At 42.8% G+C, this 22,237-nt stretch overlaps 1 protein-coding gene across 4 annotated transcripts; it reads left to right on the forward strand.

Annotated features, from left to right (window-relative positions):
• The first annotated feature begins 821 nt into the window (after window positions 1-821).
• Window positions 822-22,002, forward strand: LOC139286699 (protein arginine N-methyltransferase 8-B). 4 transcript variants are annotated; one of them, XM_070907593.1, is made up of 11 exons: window positions 822-890; window positions 1,990-1,992; window positions 4,355-4,585; window positions 5,222-5,377; window positions 11,778-11,841; window positions 12,871-13,013; window positions 13,666-13,753; window positions 15,054-15,169; window positions 18,687-18,837; window positions 21,216-21,337; window positions 21,919-22,002. In XM_070907593.1, the coding sequence occupies exons 1-11, from the start codon at window positions 822-824 to the stop codon at window positions 22,000-22,002; spliced, it is 1,227 nt and encodes a 408-aa protein (XP_070763694.1). The 4 variants fall into 4 exon arrangements, with proteins under 4 accessions (XP_070763694.1, XP_070763692.1, XP_070763693.1 ...); XM_070907591.1 differs by lacking the exon at window positions 1,990-1,992 and having other exon boundaries at window positions 822-896; window positions 4,340-4,585; XM_070907592.1 differs by lacking the exon at window positions 1,990-1,992 and having other exon boundaries at window positions 4,340-4,585.
• The last annotated feature ends 235 nt before the right edge of the window (window positions 22,003-22,237 follow it).

Here is a 22,237-nt window from a genome sequence, read left to right on the forward strand (position 1 = left end):
AGGAGTGGTCACTCCCTCCCTCTCTCTCTCTCTCTCTCTCTCTCTCTCTCTCTCTCTGTGTGTGTGTGTGTGTGTGTGTAACCTGAGCACACAGCGTCCTCGCTTTTCAACAGGGAATGAACCAACTCCCAACTTTCTCTGGGCAGCCGGCGTTCAGCACTTTGAGGAGGATGGACAGCGAATACACGGAGCACAGGGCTTTATTCCAGAGGAGCTGATGAGCAGGAGGAGGGGGGTGTCGGGGGGGCATTAACGGTGGCATGTGTTAATAAGAACATTTCTGGGCACGTTTCAAGAGTCATCAGATTTCTGTGCATGTACCCAGCAGCAAGTCTTTCCACTCGGCGAGGCAGCAGCGGACGCGGTACTATTTTTAGAAACAATGTTGCGGTAGAGGAATCAATCAAACTGGGGCTAAAACAGTGAATTCATGACAATCTGCTGCTTTTAGTGCTGCAATCCTCCGAGATCCCCGTCTGCGCTGGTCGGGACGTAGGATAGGACGTTTGCATTTTATACCTTATCTTGTCTCACCTGACGCCAAATGGTGCCTTTTCCTCTTATGCTCTCCAAGAAAACACACCGGCGGACTGCAAACTTTTGCACCACACTTTGTGGCAACAGTGGCCGCAACGATGCTTTTGGGACCTCGTGTAGTTTGTGTGTCTTTTCAGAGTCTCGGGGTTCCTGAAGAACATTGCAGTTTGGGATGTGAATGAGATTTTTTATTCAATGATAAAGCACTGAGGAGACCTGGACGCCGGCTTTTCTCGAACCTCTTCACTTCTGTCAAGTGTGTGCACATCTTTCTGCCGGCTCTTATGGGAATTAAGCACTCGTCCCGCTGCATGCTCCTCAGGAGAAAAATGGCGGAGTCTGAGAGCGGTGAGGTAAGTGTGAGAGACACCTTTGCTTTTCCCCAACTACAACGAGAGTGCTCTGTTTTTTTTTCCCCCCGTCCCGAGTCCTAGATGCGTCCCGCAGCACGCGTAGCCATACCTGTAGTGTAGAAGTTGCACCTCGGACAAATTGCAGCATGCCCGCTGTCCGGACAGCGAGACAGCAGCCGGAGTGATGGGCTCCATCTGTCCGACAGAACAGGCATTTTGTGCGGAGCCGAGCAGCCGGGCAAGTGAGTGTTTCCATCGAGTACACTTAATGCGTCGTCGTACCGATCTCATTTTTATTTTTAACCGTGTACCTCCCAATGTCAGTGTCGTGCAGGGTTTGAGTGTGATTTCACTTTTGTTCGACTCGCAGACAGGGCAGTGACAGGGTGTTGCAGGGAAGCCTCCGTCTTCTCCCTCCCACAGCATGAACAGTTCTCGGACAGGGGTCCCTCGGACAGCCTCTTAAAACAAATCTAAATGTGTTAAAATGTCGTGAATGGAAAGACGCAGCTTTAAGGAAAGGCGTTAAGGCATAAGGAAGTATACTGTGAGCACGGTGAGGTTGCATGGGGGCAGAGTGTGTTGCTGCTTCACGCTGCGCCGGGATCGGAATGACTTGCGCTGTCCAAGGTACTGCAGCACCTTGCAGACGAAAAGGGAGAAAGCTGGGAGTCGATGATGCGTGGAGCAGTTTTCAGGAGAAGTAGGGTGAGCTGATGTATCTCGCCTACATTACTGGCTCCCTGCAGGGCCTCTGGGGATTCCCAGGATGCAGGAAATAGTAAAGAATTTCCCCCCCCCCCCCCCCCCCCCAAATTCCACATAATGTGATCTACATCCTGACACATTTCATTGAAGAGTTCATCTACCCTGGCCTGTTTCTGAGCTATATATCCAGAACAGCACAACAGGAGCCCAATGATTTATTGAGTCCTGTGCCACATCTGTATTCACAATGCGACTGGATGCTGAAGGAGCCGTGGCAGTGCTGATTTATCTGCAAGTAATGCTCAGAAGATCCAGACACCCTGTGCAGTTGGAGACAGCCTCCAGCGACGCTTCGTTTAACATTATTCACCAAAATGAAGTTCCCTCAAAGCGAGTTCGTTCAAGGGAGAAGCCCCTCCTCAAAGTCTCAACATTTTATCAATATGCTCACGTCTGAGGGCAGCATGGCACCTGATACATTATGATAAGAGGACACCGCCTGGACGGATGGAGCTCTGTCTTCCACTGCTCTCCCCTGTTTTTGTGTTCTCAGAGGCGCCTAAGTGTTGTAATGGCAGAAGACCAAAGCGATTCTCTTTCCTGACTGTTAGAGGACTTTTTTTCCCCCATGAAATGATGAATTAAAAACCTCTACAGTAGGCCATTACAGCCTTTAAGTCAACTGTCTGGTACCATTTTCCCCAGATATGCACTGAAACATTAGACTCCCTTCAACAGACATAGAGTTTACCCTGCAAATCCACCTACAGGACATTATCACTGACTTCAGGAGCAACAGTATAGAAACAGGGGTCATCTTCAAAAGTCAAACAGGTACAAAGTGACTGTGTGTGTCCCCTCAAACAGACTGCGTAACGTAAGTACCAATTGGATGTCCTTCTCAAATAGCAATTCTCACCTTCGTGCAGAGATGAGGATCCAGTCTGAAATAGAGCCCCAAATGTGTTTATGTGTCTGGAGGGTCAGAGGCAAGGACGTGTGCCACCCTCTCTTTCCTGTGTCAGGGCATCTCAGTTACACTCACCGCAGCTGCTCTCCTCTGACTGCTTTAATCTAATCCGTAATGACAGCCCCTGGGCGATTTTGTTTTTCTGCATTGCAACTTTTAGAAAGTCCTCATCGAATCTGTATTAAACTTGGCAGCCTTAATCACCTCTTCTGTGGCCCTGTCTCGTAACTATTGACTTTTCAGAGTTGGCTTGGAGCCAGATGTTTATCAAAATCCTTTTTTTTGTTTCGCTTTTGCTGTTGTAATTTTTCTTTTGAGAAGATGTCAAGATTTAATCTGCAGTCTTTACACCTGCGAGCATATTCACATCTGATAACTGAGCTTAGTGTAACTTCAGGTCAGCTGCTAAGTGGAAACATTTGTCATTTTCTGAGCTTCCTGGCCTAACTGCACATTGTAAAAATGAAGTGATACATCAATTAAAACACGTCTTCATGCAGTCAAAGTAAAGTCTCCTTGATGGTCCAAATGATTAATGGGTTATGAGAATATCCATAACAAAATAGCAGGTTAATATGCTGCACTGCCCTCCACTGTGGTTTAAAGGATTAAGAGAAGTTCAACAGTTGGTCTTTCCTTTTAAAAGTCCCTCGCAATGCATGTCATCTTTTATATAACAAACAATCAAACATTCTCTAAATTCTCTTAATCAAGCAGAGACAATGATGTCTCTCAATGTCCTCGCGCTCCCTGATGTAATACTTAATGAAATCCTGGTACATCAATTACATGTTCTAGTTCTAGCTCTAGTTAGACGGCTAGCACTCATAGTAGCAGTGGACTAACTTGGTTAGCTATAAGCTGTCATTCACAAGACAAAAGAGTCTGCAGCCATGCTAGCAGCTCTGTAAATAGTCACAACAGTGCTTTGAGCGAAATGCTAACGCCAGCATGCTAACATGCTCACAATGATGCGTGTGAGCAAGTTTCAATAATAACAGTGGTGGAAAATTATTATTTATTCCTACAATTACAGAGAAAGTGCAACAGACGTGTTTCAGACAGACATTATGCTATACCTCAGACACAAGCCTTTACATTTCCCCCCGCCCAGTTTAAAAATGAAATTTAGTGTTGTAATACTGAAGCATCGCTGTCAGTCATCTAAAAGCACCACCTATTTTAGTCCACCTTGCCAATCGTTTATCATTTATTTTTAGAAGCCTGAAAGTTGGATTGAGAATAAACACCAGAAGGGCTTACTGGCTCAAAACTGAGATGCTGAGATGCTCTCTCTCTCTCTCTCTCTCTCTCTCTCCCCCTCTCTCTCTCTCCCTCTCTCTGTCTCAATCACAATCCAACACACACACACACACACACACACGGCTAGACCTTCCCAGCTGGCCTCAGAGGTGATAATCAGGGCATTATGGTTGTACCTTCTGTGCCATCTCTGCCTTCTGCTGACAGACAGGCTGACTTCATGTGAGTGATCAGAGTATCCTCTAGACCCTGTGAACTCTCTGGACTCTGTGAACTCACCAGACTGACATATGAGCTGAGAGGCATGAGACCAGATGAAATCGTTAAGGGGAATGTCTGATAAGTCCAAGTCAATCACTGTCCATGAATGCAAACCCTGTGATCTCTCCGATGCCAAGCTGCTCTTACATCCTTGTTTTGTTTCTTACTCCATGAGGGATTTGACTTAGAAAGTCCAGAGTCCGCAGCCTTAATGAAGGGTTTTTCTTCTTTGTCTCTCTCTTTCTAGCAACCACAATCACAGCCACAGCCAATCCGCATAATTCCATCCCAGTCTGCGCAGCCCACCGCGCTGCCCAAGCCCGTGCCTTCCATCCAGCACGCCCCACGGCCTCCGCTCCCGCCACACACGCCCCATGCTGCCAGCCTCCCTAGCTGTCCTGGGCGGGGCAAGATGGCCAAGTTCCTTAGCCCAGAGGAGATGACCTCACGGGACTACTACTTTGACTCTTATGCCCACTTTGGTATACATGAGGTATGCCTGTATGACCTATCACAGTGAGAATCACTGGTTCTTGTCAGGGGATAATTAGACAGAAGTGAAACTTGCATGATGACTGTTTTCCTGTCCTTTCTTTAGGTGTCTCATATTTCCACTATTCAAGATGATATCTGAATCTTTCTGCACGTTTACCTTTTCTATCAGCGTTCAGCTGCATTCTAAAGAGCGGAGACAGAAAGTATTAGACGCTGTATAAAAAGAGCACGTTCCTAGTGTGACCTGTGAGATGATTTATTTTATATTTTTGGAATGTAGGTTGGGTGTATTTCTTTCATTTCTGTTTATTCTTCATACTCGCACATGCGTGCACTCTATAAGAGAAGCAGAGTCAGATAAGGGATGCAGACAGGCTGAGGCTGCAGGCTCATGGGGCTTATTCAGAGACACCAACTATGGATTTGAATGTAGAACCGTACGGACGAGACGTAATAGAGAAAGATTAGGTGAAGGCTGCGTGTTATTTGTCACTGCTACACTGCAGATATCACAACAAATCCAGACCCCCATTGTCCAGCCCATGTTTTTAATTCAACAAAACAAATTGTCACTCTCCACAGGGGTTAGCTGTGTCAACATCTTCCTGATATTATTTGTCATATGCTAAACCAGGAGATGCTGAAGGACGAAGTGAGGACGCTCACCTACAGGAACTCCATGTACCACAACAAGCACGTCTTCAAGGACAAAATAGTGTTGGATGTTGGAAGCGGGACCGGAATCCTGTCCATGTTCGCTGCCAAAGCAGGGGCAAAGCATGTGTATGGGGTAAGACGTGTTTCCTTTCAGCGGAGCGTTATCATGCTGAACCACCAGGGTCTAATCACTGCGGAGCCCAGCCCGACAAGCTGCTCACACTGTGATCCTGTACCGTATGCGTATGACTGCTTCTCCGTGTATCTGTACATACATTTTAACCATTTGTCGTCGGGCCTCCCTGTAATCTTCAAGGAATATCTCGTCTGACGGGCGGTTGATAAAAGTGTGTGGCCTCTCAGGCAGGTTGACAGCCTGAGCCGCAGCGTTTCGAGAGCTCTTTCTGTTATCGTGTACTGGAGCAGAAGTAATTGCTAGTCAGGGCATGTCTGAGAATAAATGCTGGATACACACCACTAGCTTGGGATAACCACGTGGAACTTATTTTTGTACGGTGGCTCCAGACAGCGTATATTTGCTTCAGGGGAGGAATGATTAACTAGGAATTGCCAAGAGACTTGTTCTGAGCTACTGGTTGACGTTATGTGTTTATGCGTGTGTGTGTGAGACTTTGCCTCGCGTCTCGTGTTTGTTTTCTTTCCCTCTTCTGCTGTCTCATCTCCAGTTCATCTATCTCTCTCTTTGCACTTTAAACTGAAATATCACTTTAATATTTACTTCACTTGTGTTACTGCTGTCCATCTGGCAGGACTTTATCCACATAAATGGGGCCAAGATTTCAGGGACTTACTTCACCTTTGATTTAGATGCTCTTAGTTTGAGCTCTGCACCAAAGCCCAGTACCTTTATTATACCTAAAGCTGATAAAGCTCCATGTGAATGATGGGCTCGTGAGGTGGAAGGACCAGGCTCTGGGCCAACAAGAACATCACTCTGTCATGTGGACCTCGTTACATAAAAAAGGAAAGTGATAACCTCTGATGTTCTGGATCCACAGAGTACCCATAAGAGACTTTTTGGCGCTGAAAACCATACAGTATGTATCAAAGCCATATAATCATGAGCCCACATTTAATATCCCACATTTCCATGTACATCAATAAATAATTCAAATGGAAATGAAACTCACATTTTAAAACAAACACTCAACAGATGTTAATTATTATTAATTAAATTAATTAATTAAATTAATTAAAAAATTATGTTTGTTCAGTTATTATGCTTGAATATCAGTGTCCAACAGCGTGGAATTGATCCACCAGATGGCGATATATCATACACTTATTCGCACTGAAAAAAATATGAAGCACATGCAAAAGATTACTAAAGCTAATGTTATTGGCAGATGGAGTGTGCGTTAAACTTCACAGACATGTAGCAGTAAGGGAACCAGTTGCCAACAGGAAAGCAGAAGTGGGATTTCAAATATACACCAAAATGATTGGTGTGTTTAGTGTGGTCAGTCCATACAGTTAAATCATTCCAGCTTCCACTAACAAAGCCTTGATATAAAACCATGGGCAGCAACTTCAATCCACCAGGTCTCACATACAGATTGTATGCTAACAGGCCAGCATGAAACCACAGAGAGCCAGTGTAAACTTGATCTGCAAGCTACATATATCAGGGTCCAAATATCCAAAGCAACTCTGAAAGCAAATTATCGCGGAATAGATTTTAAACAGGTGGTTTAATATGTTGCTGTGACCAAACTTGGACCACAAAGGCTCAATAAATCATTTTGCGTCTCATTCACAGTCACAGAATGACTACGTTCAGTGAGTGGGGGAGAGTAGCAGCATGTTGAATCATAAGCCACATAGAAACTGTGTGCTGAGTTGCGAACGTACGCAGCTAACGACCTATCACTGCTCCCCATTGTTTGTCCGGGGAACTCCTTCTCTAAATGATTTAACTTGAGATTATTCTAATGTCTGGATCCTCTCTAATCATGACACTTCCACAGTCCATATACAACAACAACCCCTCATAATACTGATTTAGGTGCGTATTGATGAGATGACAGCCGCTTGATAAAAATAATAATTGCAAATGATGAAGCCAGGTAGAGTCAGTTACGTTGTCTTGCTTAGCTTCAACTGACTGTATGACTCACAGGTTAAGAGCACAGACAGAGGGGGGAGAAGTGCCGTGACACCTGGGCAAAGTTAGAAACCTGTACTTTCTGCTGTCTCCAGAGAGAAGGACGAGCGGGAGCCCACAGGGACGACTGCAATGACAGTGACTCTTCCTGACACTAGTGAGAGGTGTGAGAGGCACCGTGTGAGGATGTGTTGACTCCTAACATGCCTCAAGGCTGCGGTGCTCCCACTGAAAGCATGACTCTGACGGACACATGGCTAATGGCTGTCTCTTCTCACAGCGATTCAGAAACAGATGAGGCATCATGGCCAATTAGAGGGCCAGCATCGGCAGCACCTATTAGCTCACACTACCAGCACAGCAATACACACATGCACCTGAATGCCTGCAAGTGCACATGCATACATACACCGGGTGCGACGTTAGGCATTCCTGTGTGTTTACGCAGTGGATACAGCCTAGGTTTTAATGGGCAGGTGCACCTGTGTTGTTTGTGAGCAGTTGACAGACATACAGACAGAAGGCTGTGGGCACTGCAGCCATCCAGCAGCCCCCTGACCACCTCTCCACTAATAGGCAGCCGAGAATGGGGCCGCTCCAAGGAGGCAGTGCTAATGTCAAGTCCCTGCGTCCTGTGTGCATGCTCAGTGGGAGACATCAGCCAGAAAGCAGAAGCCTAAATGTCATTTCAGCATGTATGTTGAAAAAGAGAAATATCCAAGATGATATTTCCGTATTTGTCCATCTCACAGTTGGTGTGTTGCTTGTAGCGCTTTTCTAATCAGTTCCTAACTCTTTCAATATGAATAAGTCCGCACATTTCTGACAATCAGAGTCCCTGCATGGTAGGTGGAACATAGTGTACACGCTCAGGTGAAAGTCTATACTCTCAGGCTGCCTGATGCTGTATGAGGTTGGTATTGACAAATGCCTCCTGCTGAATTATGCACTTATTTTGTTTGAGAGGTGCTTACGAGAAGTGTCCAGAGTTTATTCTGATAAATGAAGGGCCTTTATTATGTTATAGCTCTGTTATTGCTGCCAGTAAATCAGCCTTGAGTCCAACGTTGGTGGGCAGAAACAGGAAGTATAAAATATGTCAAGCAAGGAGCAGACAGAAAAGAAAAGGTATAAAAGAGAGAGCATGGAGGAAAATGTGACAGAGATGCAGGTATTTCAGGAGGAGAAATTTAAATTAAGGATAATTTAAAAGAATTTAAAATGTCAAAAGAGTAATGAAACTAGAAGTTGAAGGTCCCATCGGGGCTAAATGGCTGGTTGCAGTTGAGCAGTGACTAATCTGCACCTTAATTACTTAAAGTAAGATGCTCTGGCAGCGTTTCAGGAGCTGGCACGGAGGCCGGCCACCTTGTGAATTCCATCCCTTCGTATTCTTTTATCGTCCTCTATTTTCAACATGTCTCCAGGACGCTTCTTGCTGTGCTAAATTAACATCAGTGTACAATGTCAGGTGATAATAATCCCCCCTTGCTGGTTACCTGCTGCTGTCAGGCCTCACAAGTCACAAACATACTGTAAGGGATAAAAACCTACGTATTGCTATCAAAGGCTGCAGACAGGAAGAAAATAAAATCTCATGACAAAATGTCTCCACAAACTCAAAGGTGGTTAGATATTGTATCTCACCTCATACCCTTTCTCTTAAAACTGGCAAAGATCCAGCTGCCCAGTTTTCAATTTTGCAATCTTTAGTATGAATCAGAAACAAATAAATCAGTGATAGGTAGTCATGAGACAACTTCCTGAAATACTCTTTTGTGTTTGCTAACAAGGTGCAGGCCTATGCTGTTTTATTCAGGACAGGAATGGAAGCCATCCACAGAGAGAGACTAAACAAAGATGACCTTGTTTTCTACCCCAGAGAGCACCTTATAAAGTGGCTTCAGTGTTGGACAGACTTTTCTTGCAAGGAGCAATAACAAATAAAAATGTAATTCTGGACTTTATTCCAAATCACACAAGGAATTGGAGCACTGTGATAAATCCCTGGAGAGCGAGATGAGCCATATGACACACATGGGGCATAAATGATTGTCACTCTTCCACTAGCCTTCTGGGGGGGGGGGGGGTAGTATCTCAAAACAGCATCATCTATCTTTAGCAGTGGTGGAAAGTAACTAAATACATATACTCAAGTACTGTACTTAAGTTCAATTTTAGAAGTACTTTCCTATTCCATGAATCATCTTATCTAATGATGTTTGTTCAGTGAAAGCCCTTTAACTCATAGCGTTGGTTTTACTTCTCACAGTAAAGTCTCACAAGGGTTTGGGCTGTGTTCTACAAATCCTACTCCCCATATACATGCCAGTATAACTGTACAAATACCTACTAGAAATAATACCAGGTTATATTCACACCAGTACAACCACACTTTCCAACGCATGTAATCTGATCTGTATGTCATCCAATCATAGGAAAACCATTCTGCATACTCCCCAGACGGCACTTCTTGCAAGAATGGCACTTTTAAATGTCAGATCGCTCTCCAACAAGTCCTTCATTCCATTCGAAATGATTTTATTCTAACCTATAAATTAGATGTTTTTTATTTTTCACTGAAAACTGGCAAAGACTTGGGAGGTTAGCTCGTTTTCTGATTTGTGTCCTCCAAAATACAAATTCCTTAACTCATCGTGGCTTACTGGCCATGGTGGGGGCCTTGTAGTTATCTTTTTACCTGTAAAGCCTTGTCACTGACGAATATGCAACTTTTGAATTACTGCTGTGTAAGATTGAACAGTCAATCCCAGTACTCCACATACATACCGACCCCCTAAATACAATAAGGTTTTTATTGGTGAATTCTCATTTGAATGAAAAGATGAATTATCTGACTTTCTGCCCTTTACTTATGGTTATATGATTTTAACATTCACATTTGCACAGCTCTGGCTCAGGCCACAGAAGAACTGGCCACAATATTCAATATTCTTGACTCAATTGCCCCTTACAAAGTTAGAAAGGCAAAAATCAAAGCTCAGCCATGATTAAACTCCATAACTTTATCAATAATTAATAGCTCTCAAGGTCGATGGCTATGTCCCAATTTGCTTTAAACTTGTCGTCATTCACCCTCTGATCAAAAAACCTTGCTTAGATCTGTCTGTCCCTAATAATTACCGACCAATCTCAAAGTTTTCTTTTTTATCCAAAATTCTTGATAAAGTAGTTTTCTCTCAACTCATCTCCTCCTTTGACGGAGACAAATGATTTGTTCTTTTCTTTATGTTCAGGAAATTACAAGATTTTAATTATTTTAGATCTCTTGGCTGCCTTCTACACAGTCGATCACTCCATCTTCTTGGACTGCCTTAAGCATGTTGTTGGCATTCAGGGACAGGCGCTTCAGTGGTTTGCCTCCTACCTCCAAGACCGATCAGCTTCTGTTTGAATTTATGATGTGTCCTCTTCCTCTGCACCCATCTTCTGTGGAGTACCACAAGGCTCCATATTTGTCCCTATTTTATTTTCTCTATATGCGGTTCCTTTGAGGTATATTTTCAGAAAATATGATATCGCTTACCATTGTTTTGCCGATGACACACAGCTGTACCTACCCCTGAAACCTTGTGATCCATGCATGTTAAATGTTTTCTAAATTGCATTGAGGATGTAAATTGCAAAAAGCTTCCTTCAGTTAAACCAGAATTAAACTGCGGCCCTGAAGACAACTCTGCAATCACAATCAATTCCCTCAGGCCTCTGTCATTGAATGTAAAGTCAATGACAAAATAGGTCATATCTGTTAAAGATTCATGCTTTTATTTCCTCTCACCTCGACTACTGCAGTTCTAGGAATCAGTCAGCCCTATCGCGCCTGCAGCTGATTCAAAATGCAGCAGCAAGACTCCTCACTGGTATCAAGAAGAGAGACCATATCTCCCCTGTTTTCTCTCTTCACTGGTTACCATTGCAGAATTTATTTTACTTGTTTTTAAAGCAGTGCATGGACTGGCACCAGGTTATATCTAAGACTGCTCATCCCTTATTCCACCTCCCGATCCCTCAGATCTGGTGACCAATCACTGCTCTTCAATTATTAATATTCAATCTCTCTGTAAAGCACAACGTTTGTTGTTTTTAAATGTGTTCTATAAATAAACTGACATGACTTGACTTATGACCCCCCAGATTTGTCTTGTGAGCTTTTGAATGGGGCTCCACCCCAAGGTTGGGAACCACTGGAGTGAACTACATACCTGTCTATGAAGAAGTTAAAACTAGCTCCACCTTGACCAACAGCAACTACGCTACTTACAGTATACACTGATGCATCAGTATTTAACAGTTGAATAATGTCATACATAATATAATAATGTATCAGTCAAAGGGACGAAACAAGTTCTTTTACTTTGAGTTTTCTTGTTGTCTTTTTTTCTGCCAGATTGAATGTTCCAGTATATCAGAGTACTCAGAGAGGATCATCAAGTCCAACCATCTCGACAGTGGTAAGAGCTTCAGCTGCTGTCCCTCCTCCTCCCCCTCTCCATTCTGCTGACACTGCACTTCATCTGCAGTGAAGGGAGCAAAAAACTAGAGGGGAACAAGAAGAGGGGTCAAGGGTATCACACTGCTCAGGATTTTGAATGATTGCTCATCTTTGAAGTCTAATTCTGAACCTGTTTTTCATTCCATACTGCACTAGACTGGCTCATTCGTATTCACTTCCACACACATGCTTCCAATTTATGTAACTTCAAAGCATATGTTTTTTTTTTTTTTTTATCATAACACCCCTGTAACTTTGAAAACACGTTTACTGCTAAACTACTGACTGTGCATCTACCAAATAACAGCTCCATAAACCGCCCTGTCAGCCAATGTCCTAGCTATAAACCCATGAATATCAAGTATGCACAAGTCATTGAAAAGAGTTTTAGACAGTGAATAAGCAGCGAGCAATCACCAGTTGGAGTAACGGGGTCCCATATCATTCTGACAGACACTTGTATCACCAGGGGAACTTTTCAATAACTTCTTGCCAAGGCAGAACAAACAAAGCTGAAGTCAGCTAATCTCAGGCAGGGCAGGGACCCACTCCTCCACTGTAAACCCCAGCTGGGCTGATTTCCATAAGAGCACCAAGGCTGCCATGGAAGCACATACTGCAAGGACTGATGTGTCACCAGTCTGTGTCACCAGTTTCTTTCTTTCTTTCTTTCTTTCTTTCTTTCTTTCAAATATTCACAACAGTTACTTTCTTGCACACAGTGATGTAATACAGTACATCCCGTTTTTTATTCATATTCTTATTATATTATTCTTATGACAGTTCCAACTTAAAATATCTGGATATGTATTCCATCAAATAATACTGAAGTCTTATTTGTCACATATTGTATATGTGTAATTGATTGAACATATTCATTTACACATTTTTAAGCATAATCATTCCTAAATTTTAGTGTTATGGGGATTGTAAAGACGCCAGAATACGAGCCTTGATTATGACGTAAAAGATACGTTGTGCGTTGCAGTGATCACCATCTTCAAAGGCAAGGTGGAGGAGGTGGAGCTGCCTGTTGAGAAGGTTGACATCATAATATCTGAGTGGATGGGCTACTGCCTCTTCTATGAGTCCATGCTCAACACCGTCATCTTTGCCAGGGACAAGTGGCTGGTATGATGTGTGGAGTGTGTGTGTGTGTATGTGTGTGTTATCCTGCGATAACAAGCAAATTGTAGCTCACTGTAGATCACTGTAATAACCATGGAATATATAAAACGTAATATTATCAGCAAATAATGTAATAATCTTGCCAACATAACATGTGAGTATGGTTTCTACAGTCGCTACCTGCTTTTTTGGCCCCTTTATTTTAGAAGCCTTAAAATGTGAGTTTATCCAATAATTTACAAGAAAAAACAAACAGTATAAAAGTCTGAAACAAACTTGTGTAGCATAAATATGTTGTTTTCTAATTTGTTTTCTTGTTGATATGGAAGCCCATTACTGCCACTTAAGTGTTTTCTCATAGATAGTTACTCGAGATAGTTATTATGTATTATATTAATAAGAAGAAGGATTGTTACATTATTAACTACTACCTCATATTATCTTTTGTTATTGGAAAATAATTCTAGCCTTATAGTTAGTACATCATGACCAGCTCTGCTATTGCAGTCCGCATGCAGAGGGAACAATAGCACCTCAATAGTTTAAACTTGTAGCTGGCTGAGGAATGAAATGTCACCAACGCTGTAATGTAGACCTTTTATAATGTGTTCAGGATTCTTTGCTGAGTTATTTCCTTGCCTCTACTCTCAAACAGAAACCCGGTGGATTAATGTTTCCTGACCGTGCCTCTCTGTATGTGGTGGCCATAGAGGACAGGCAGTACAAAGACTTCAAAGTACATTGTAAGTTCAGTATGAGAGTGTGTGTGTGTGGGGCTGGGTGTGTGTATAACCTGAACCTGGACTGTGAAATGGCACTAATTTGTACTGTACCTGGTGTACTCTGTGCAGCTCTTGGGTGGCTATAACCAGGATTAGGTTTTTACATTGCAAATGAGCTGTGGATGCAGAACAGCGTCCACACCTCGGCATTGCACTCACACTAAGTGTGGGCGCACTAGTACACAACCTTTTCCAGCTCTGCAAATGATTTTGAACTTTTCCTTAGGCGTAACACTGGGGGCGATAATTGATATTATAAGTCAACAAGCCTCTCCATCTCTGTATCATCCCACTCTAAGCCTGCCAGGAGGACCGTGGGCGATGTTTTTGCTGCTGGACACAAAGCATTAGAACAGCACCACAGTCAGTGTTAAGCCAGTGCACAACCCAGATGACAACAGGCACGCAAACAGAACAATAGCCAATAGGCCTCCTACTCACACTCCCCCCATACATCTGGGAAATTATACAACCACACTGCGCCAGATAATGTCCCAAGAAAGTCATATCACATTGGCTCACTGCATTGTAAAGCTTTCCTATGATGTCTGGATACTTCAATTCAGTCTCAAGTTTACACATACCCAGACTGAGTGTACTTATTGACAGCAAACTTCTTTCTCTCCAGGCAGATGGCCCAAGTTGACCTTTAGACTAAGTTAGAAGTAGCCTTCTGAAGCACACAGTATTCTAAGACCATCCTGCGGTGATTAGCGCTACTCTGGGCAGCACACTGCCTTTGTTAAGTGGCAAGGAAAGCAAGAAATGCAAATACAGTACATCAGAAACGTCCCCAGGGGTTCCTGACCTGTTCATTATCACCAGCTCTCTGACACACACTCAAGTAGCTCTCTCTCCTTTTTTTGGTCATGATAGAGATGCTTGCTCACACGCTATCTTAAGGAGCTTAATGAATAATGTATGAAATGATTTATCCAAAGCAGCAAGGAAATCCGAGGCAAAAGCAGAGGCTGCGTTCAAGGAGGCTCGTGTTTACAAATCATCCCCCGAACACAATGTGACTTTCATCTGTCAACATGATAATTGTTCCAAAATGACAGGAGTTCTAACTCTGGGGTCGTATATCAGACGATTCTGAGAAGCTCTGTGACACCGACCCAACAGTTTACACCTCCTGTGGCTTTGCCCACCATTGAAAACTGAATAAACTGAATCAAAAGTCACGTCATGTGTTTGCAGTTTATGAAGACTAACTGAAAACATGGTGGCAAATTAACTCAATGATGCTGTTATTTACCAGGGTGGGAGAACGTGTATGGCTTTGACATGACCTGTATTCGTAATGTGGCCATGAAGGAGCCATTAGTGGACATAGTGGACCCCAAACAGGTGGTGACCAACTCCTGCCTTGTCAAGGTTAGTAAAATATTGACCATATTTTTGAGGGCAGATGATCAATTTATCACACACCCTGACTAAATGTCAGTTTTCTGTCCGTCAGTCGGTCAGTCCACCACTTTGGCCCAAACTGAAATATCTCAATCACTATTGGATGGATTGCTATGAAATGTGGTGCAGGGGTGCCCAGAGGATGAACATTTTAATAACTTTTGGATATCCCCTAACTTTTCACCTAGCGACATCTTTGATCAAGATTTCAATTTGTCCAATAGTTCAGTTTATGGCCAAATACTAAAACTAAAGACGTTCCCATCAGCCTCAGCTGTACTTTGTGTTTAGCGCTGATTAGATAATGATTATACCTGCTTAGCATCAGCATGTTAGCATTGTCATTGTGAGGATGTTATGTTATGCTGACGTTAGCTGATTTAGCTCAAAGCACCATTAGCTGCCCTGGCACTTTCAATCATATGTCATGATCTTCATCCCAGATGGAGTTTGCAAGTCAGAGACATGATTGGACAATTGCTGCTTGGGGGAGGGGATTTAGTGGACAGTCAAACACAGATGTTCAGATTTCAATTTTTCCTGGGCACTTTAAGAACTTTTCGGAGATGGTGGCTTAAAATCTGAGGTACAAAGTTTATTCTTGACCTTGAAACAACAGTTGATAAACAGTCTTACCACAACATCCACTTAATAAAAAAAAAAAAATGGAAAGCTGAACATGTACATTACCACAGCAACGGGGGACACTCCAACTACTGATGAAGATCATGTGATATAATCAAAAGCCCCAGAACGGCTACTAACCTTGTGGTGAGATTGTTTCTTTAACATTTTTATCAATGTTATTCATGGTACAACGTACCATTACTGCCATCTTCTAATGCTAGTTCACTTGTCAGCTGAAGAAACTGTACTAAAAGTGAATGAGCTGACCATATAGTACATAACAAGGAGTGAGTATACTGTACATTAGCAGTTTGCATAGAGAATGTTAAGTAAAGTGGCTATTATAAACTACAAAGCAGAGATGCTGACATGATTACAGTGGTAAAAGACACATATACATTACCTGTAACTACTCAGTGCCATTGATTGATTAGTAAACATATTGTGTTACATGCTGTGGCTGGCACAGTATGAGCAGGACCTTGATGTGTGTCTGTTAGCCTGTCTGTGCCTCTCTCTGTGTGGATTAGAGTGATCAGGCTGCCATGTCAATAGCAGCCTGTCTAGTTTTCCTGATTGTGCTCCTTGTCATGGTGACCTTCTCATCGCTGGCAGTGATGAGATGGCTCTGCCCTGTCTCACCTCTGTCCTGGTGGAACATTGCTGTATGATCATACCTTGGCTTCAGTAGTACTGTCTTCTTGTTGCTGATCGTCAAGCAGCCAGTTTTTGTTTTCTTTGATATCAGACAGCCTTTCATTTTAAATGCAATGAGATGTTACATAAAACCAGCAAAGAGATCAGTCATGAGAGTTTAATAAAAAATATCTATGAACCTGGTGGGAATACTGCTTGTCTTTGGATCTTGTTTAAAAAAAAGAAGCCTTACAACAATGATACCCCACTGACAAGCTTTATTGTCTTTAAATGGATTACCAAATGACCTCATTAAAGTTGTATGGGCAAGGAGTAGTACACACAGGACCTCGTGTTATTAAGCTGCTGCTTGAAACTTTGGTAGCAATACTCAGTGAGGATAATTACTGAGTGTATTCCTGCAGAATATAATTAATTTAACATTAACAACCTGCATGATAGTGCTCTTAAATTTTTTATTTTGCCTTAAGAGTAATTGCAAGAGGGTAAACATTGCAGTGCATTATATTGCTGTCTTAAACTTTGAAATGTGAGAAGTTTATATTGCATGACCAGAGCGAATATCTGGTAAATGTGTTCAGGGAGTGATTCTTTTCTAAAGACAGTAGGGGGGATCTGACATTAATATCGCATTGTTTTTATTGCCAGCAAACATAAGGCTCATACCGCCAAAGCAAATGTGGCATCTGGTACCAAAGCCAGCAAGCTAGCAGTGAATGTTTATTAGCACGGGTGGTACATGAAACAAGATTATCACACCTCTGCCTGCATGTTTAGTCTACCCTGCAGCGTACTGTAGGTGAGCTGCACTCCCCTCTGTTACTCAGTAATCAAAGCTAACATGATATGTTGGCGCAGTGCCGTTCACACGACAGTAAACCAGGAACAACGTGTTCCTCTCTGAAGTTGGCCTTGTGGGACAGTGAGGTATCAGATATACCCTGTTAAACTGACTGGGACCAGGGGACATTTACAGATTTAGGGTTGCTAGGAACATGCATGAATAACGCCTGGAGCCTGACAACAGTTGAGTTCCCAGTTGAGAGCTCCCAGATGACCCCAGGTCCCCTATCCTTGTCCTACCTACACAAGGGTTACTGGCCTCATTATTGATGGTTATTAGGATCTTGGCACAGTCCCAGTGCGGTCTTGTGAGCCTATATCTTTTTGCAGGTGGAAGCTGTAGTGTACTTCTTGATGTTGTTTTCGTCTCAGTGATGTACAGTATGTCACAAGGCTGACGAACACGGCCAACGCCTTGCACTGATCCCCCCCCCCCAACACAAACACAAGGTACACCGCCCCTGTCCCCCCTGTGTTACATTAATGCACACACACCCTCTACTGGACACTTTATCTGGACACTTTATTTTGGTCACTGCACTGTTTGCTATTTATCTTCTCTTATTCTTTTACCTTTATATTTTTACATGCTTGTCTGTCAGATTATATGTTATATGTTAAAAAAAAAAATGTAGCACCATCAGACCACGGCAAATTCCTTGTAATGTATGTTACTTGGCAATAAACAGTTTCTGATTCTGATTCTGATTCTGATGTCACATTACATATTACATTTTCTGGATTTGTTTCTTTTAGATTGTTGTCAGATTGTAACATCGTTGGTGGTCTGAATAAATAAGGGTCTGGCTGACGTCAGAATAAAACCAACTATATACTAAAGGAATAGTTCGACATTTTGGGAAATATGCTTATTTTCTCTTTTGCCAAGGGTCAAACATTACAATTCATGCTGGTCAGTAGAAATGCCTTCTTATCTACTGAAGTTGGCTTGTCAGTGTCTTTATTGAACACTGCCCCAAAAAAACTGAGAGCCAGGCCTGTGCAGCCACCATGCTGATTATATCTATGTTTGTTTAATCCACAACGTATTGTTTCAAGTTTTTGTGTGGTTTTAAGTTCAGTCTTTGTGCTAAGCTAACCAACTTCTGGCTGTAGTGTCATATTCAACAGACAGGCATTAGAGTGGTACCTTCTTAACTAACTCTTAGCAAGAAAGCAAATAAGCATGTTTCCCCAAATATTCCTTTAAAAGGGAATAAGCGTCCTTGGGTCCCCTGAAAGGCACTATATAAATGCAAGCTATTATTATTATTATTATTATTATTATTAATAAGGGAGATAGGGAGAGCTTAATATGAGAGTTTTGTTTATGTGGTCCATCTATTTACTCCCACAGGAGGTGGACATCTACACAGTGAAGGCCGAGGACCTCTCATTCACCTCAGCGTTCTGCCTGCAGATCCAGAGGAACGACTACATCCATGCACTGGTCACCTACTTCCACATTGAGTTCACGAAGTGTCACAAGAAGACTGGTTTCTCCACCGGTAAGTGGCCTCACACACTGTCTCTTACTTTACATACATGGCAGCAGGGGTCTAGGTGTATGTGTGGGTGTGTTTTACAGAATTTGAGCTACAGTACATGTATCATAGTGACTAATGATAATCTAAAAAAGATATGAATCTCCTTTTTGATTAGCAGCCTCCACAGAGAGCTATAAGCAAAGCTTCAGCAATGACACAGCACCCCCCAGAGGCCAGATGAGTATCTTGAGTATCTCCCTATAGTCTACTTAACACAGCAGAGCGGATACTTCACTGTAGAGATGAAATTTGTTTATGTAGACGAAACAGGCCCCTCTGATTCTCAGCAAGGGAACAGGGGACAGGGGACAGGGATGGCCTGAACTTGAATTGGAACAGCCCTTACAACTATTACATCTATTTAACAGACGAATAATCACATTTTGACTACAACATGTCCAGTATTGGAAAAACAATCAATGAGAGTAGAAGATTCACAAACTTTAGCTTTACATTTTAAATTTAGACATCAACTTTTTGGCAGGTTTCCTTGCCAAAAGGCACCTAGAGTGTCTGACATTACGTATACAAGCTACTACTGCAAGGGAGGAAAAAATGACGTACATTGCTGAACTTCATATAAACTGAAACTGAATTTCACTTTATTGGGTAAAAAAAAAACACATCCACAAGCAACATTTTATGTGGAACTAAATACTCCCAGTGGCCTGAAATCAAGACCATGAGTTGGAGGACAGCTTCACAAGGCACTTGCAGTATTAATGTAGCAGTAAGTAAGTAAGTAAAATGGGAGTAAATGGCTTAAAACATCCCAGGTTATACAGTGGCCCATTTCTCAAGCTCATTGTGTTTCATCCCTGCCCTACAGGAAGTAGTAGCTGGTAATTTTGCCTTGTAGGAAAGTAAATACTTGTCAGGTCACATGGGGTTCCTGTGTGTTCCTCATTGTGCTTAGAAATACCTCTACTCACAGATCAGAGACTGTGTTGAGACATTGAAGGTGTCTATCACAATAGTAAATATCATTGTCACTTTACGTTAGAGCAGTTCAGATCAGGCTGATTAACATGATCCAAACAGTGCTGGATTGGGTGTCAAAATCTGTGTGTGACTGACCTCTAGTGGTGATGGCAAATATCGTACATTGAAATGATATGTAAAGCAGAACGTATCATTGTAAAGGCTGGTAAACAGCTTTTTCTGCCCTGTCCACTTCCCTTCTATTGATTTTCTGTAAGTGTGTCTGTGGAGCAAGTTTTCCACAGTCAGACCTGAAGGCTCCCTGTCTGCCAAAACTTTAAGATACAGATCTAAACTTACACACAAAGAGCCAAAGCTTGTCAGTGATTCTCCATACTGTCCTGAATCAGAGTCGTATCAGACACACACACACAGACTCTCAGCCAAGGAGAAAAACTCAAGCAAGGGTCAAACATTACAATTCATGCTGGTCAGTAGAAATGCCATCTCATCTACTGAATTAGCATAAGAAACGCAGCTGGCTTGCCAGTGTCTTTACTGAACACTGCTCAAAAGAACTGAGAGCCAGGCCTGTGCAGCCGCCATGCTGATTGACAGGCCCTTTTATCTATGGACTCACAAAGAGCTTGTCTATAAAGGCAGAGCTTCCAAGCTGCCCCGGGACAGCTGGCAGAAATTCGATTTAAGCTCAACTGACCTTCTAAATCCTGGCCAAGGGACCGGCGATGTTCAGGGGGGCGTCAGATCTTACCTTACCTGTCTTTCCAATGCACACACAAACATGTACACACAGATGAATTCACATTAGGCAGCACAATGGATACAAAGTGGAACGGTGATGAAAGAAGATTGACTCAAGCAAGTGAAGAGGTCAGGAACGCAGCCATGCATGTCGGGCCTTTTACTTCAGTGCTGTCATCTTGAACTCAAGCGCAGTTACCTGCTCTTTTTGCACCATTGCTTCACAAGAAGAAGGACACAGGACTCAGTTCACTGTCTCTGCTCTCTCTCTGCACAGTTTGTGTTTATTCTCTACCTGACATTCACACAAGTAGATAGGAGACTGTATTACTCTATTAATAAATAATTTACTAATGCTTTGTATGTCAGTTATAAACGATTAATAAGAACAACTTTTGGGTTGCTGGGTTGTGGAAAACCCCAAAACCTGGGCTAAACACCTGGCAACCAGTCAACAGCTCTTAATGGCTCATAACTGATCTATAAAGCATCAATAAATTATTTATTAACCATCACTAAAGTCATTAGGAACAACTTATAAACTCTTTGTAAAGGCTGCCTTATGTGAAAGTGGTACCGCTTCGTTACAAGATTAAAATGGCTGATGTTCACTTTAAAAGTGTGTGTGTGTGTGTGTGTGTGTGTGTGTCTCCCAGCACCAGATGCTCCGTACACCCACTGGAAGCAGACAGTGTTTTACCTGGAGGACTATTTGACGGTGCGGAGGGGAGAGGAGATCACCGGCAGCATTGCTATGAAGCCCAATGAGAAAAACATTGTGAGTATTGTATAGTCTAATGTTTGTATTGTGTCAGTAGTATGTAGAAATGTGTCTGCCTTTAAGTGATATATTACATGTGAAGTTATGTATAGTGGCAATATATTATATAAATATAGAATACAGATATAATCTAAACAGTGTTTCACAGTACGATTTGAGCTCTTGTCTTTATGTCCTACACATCCCAGCTAAGAAGTGACTCACTTCCTGCGCTGCCTGCCCACGGCAGATTGTTTTCCCCTCAGTGTTGGACAGCGGTCAAGTAGGCAGCCGCACTGCAGTGACGTCCAGACAAACAACAACAGATTCTATTGTTGACCTTGTCAGACCTTGCCTCTCCTCCCCCTCTGGGACGGAGAAGCTTGCGCGCTTCCTCCAGTTGTCTGACACAAACAGCCGGTGCTTATTTACCACCATGTTCTGCCGTCTGATAAAAAAAAATAAAATCTGATAGTACAGCGGTATAGTCTCTCATCTCGCGTGTTTTTTTCCCTCAGTTTCTGCTGAGGATTTGATTGATCATTACCTCCCCTCTCTCTGAAAGACATCTTTACTTTTCTCCCTCTCTTGTCCCGCAGCGAGACTTGGACTTCACCTTCGAGCTGGACTTCAAGGGGCAGCTGTGTGAAGCGGCCATAGCCCACGACTACAAGATGCGTTAAGTTTGACTGGGGGACCTTGGTGCCCCACTGAGTACAACCCCTGAGCACCAGAGGGAGACAGAGACACTCCCATGTCCACAGACAGACACATTGTGTGAGACGTAAGAGGGGCACAGAATGAAAGAAAACACCAGGTCAAAGACCAGGAGGAGGTGGCCCCATTGACAATATCACTACTGTCACTGCAGCATATGACGAAGGCGGGAAGTTACTGATGCTGACTGTTAAACAACTC

The sequence above is a fragment of the Enoplosus armatus genome, chromosome 6 (genome assembly GCF_043641665.1).
Source record: "Enoplosus armatus isolate fEnoArm2 chromosome 6, fEnoArm2.hap1, whole genome shotgun sequence".
Classification (NCBI taxonomy): domain Eukaryota; kingdom Metazoa; phylum Chordata; class Actinopteri; order Centrarchiformes; family Enoplosidae; genus Enoplosus; species Enoplosus armatus.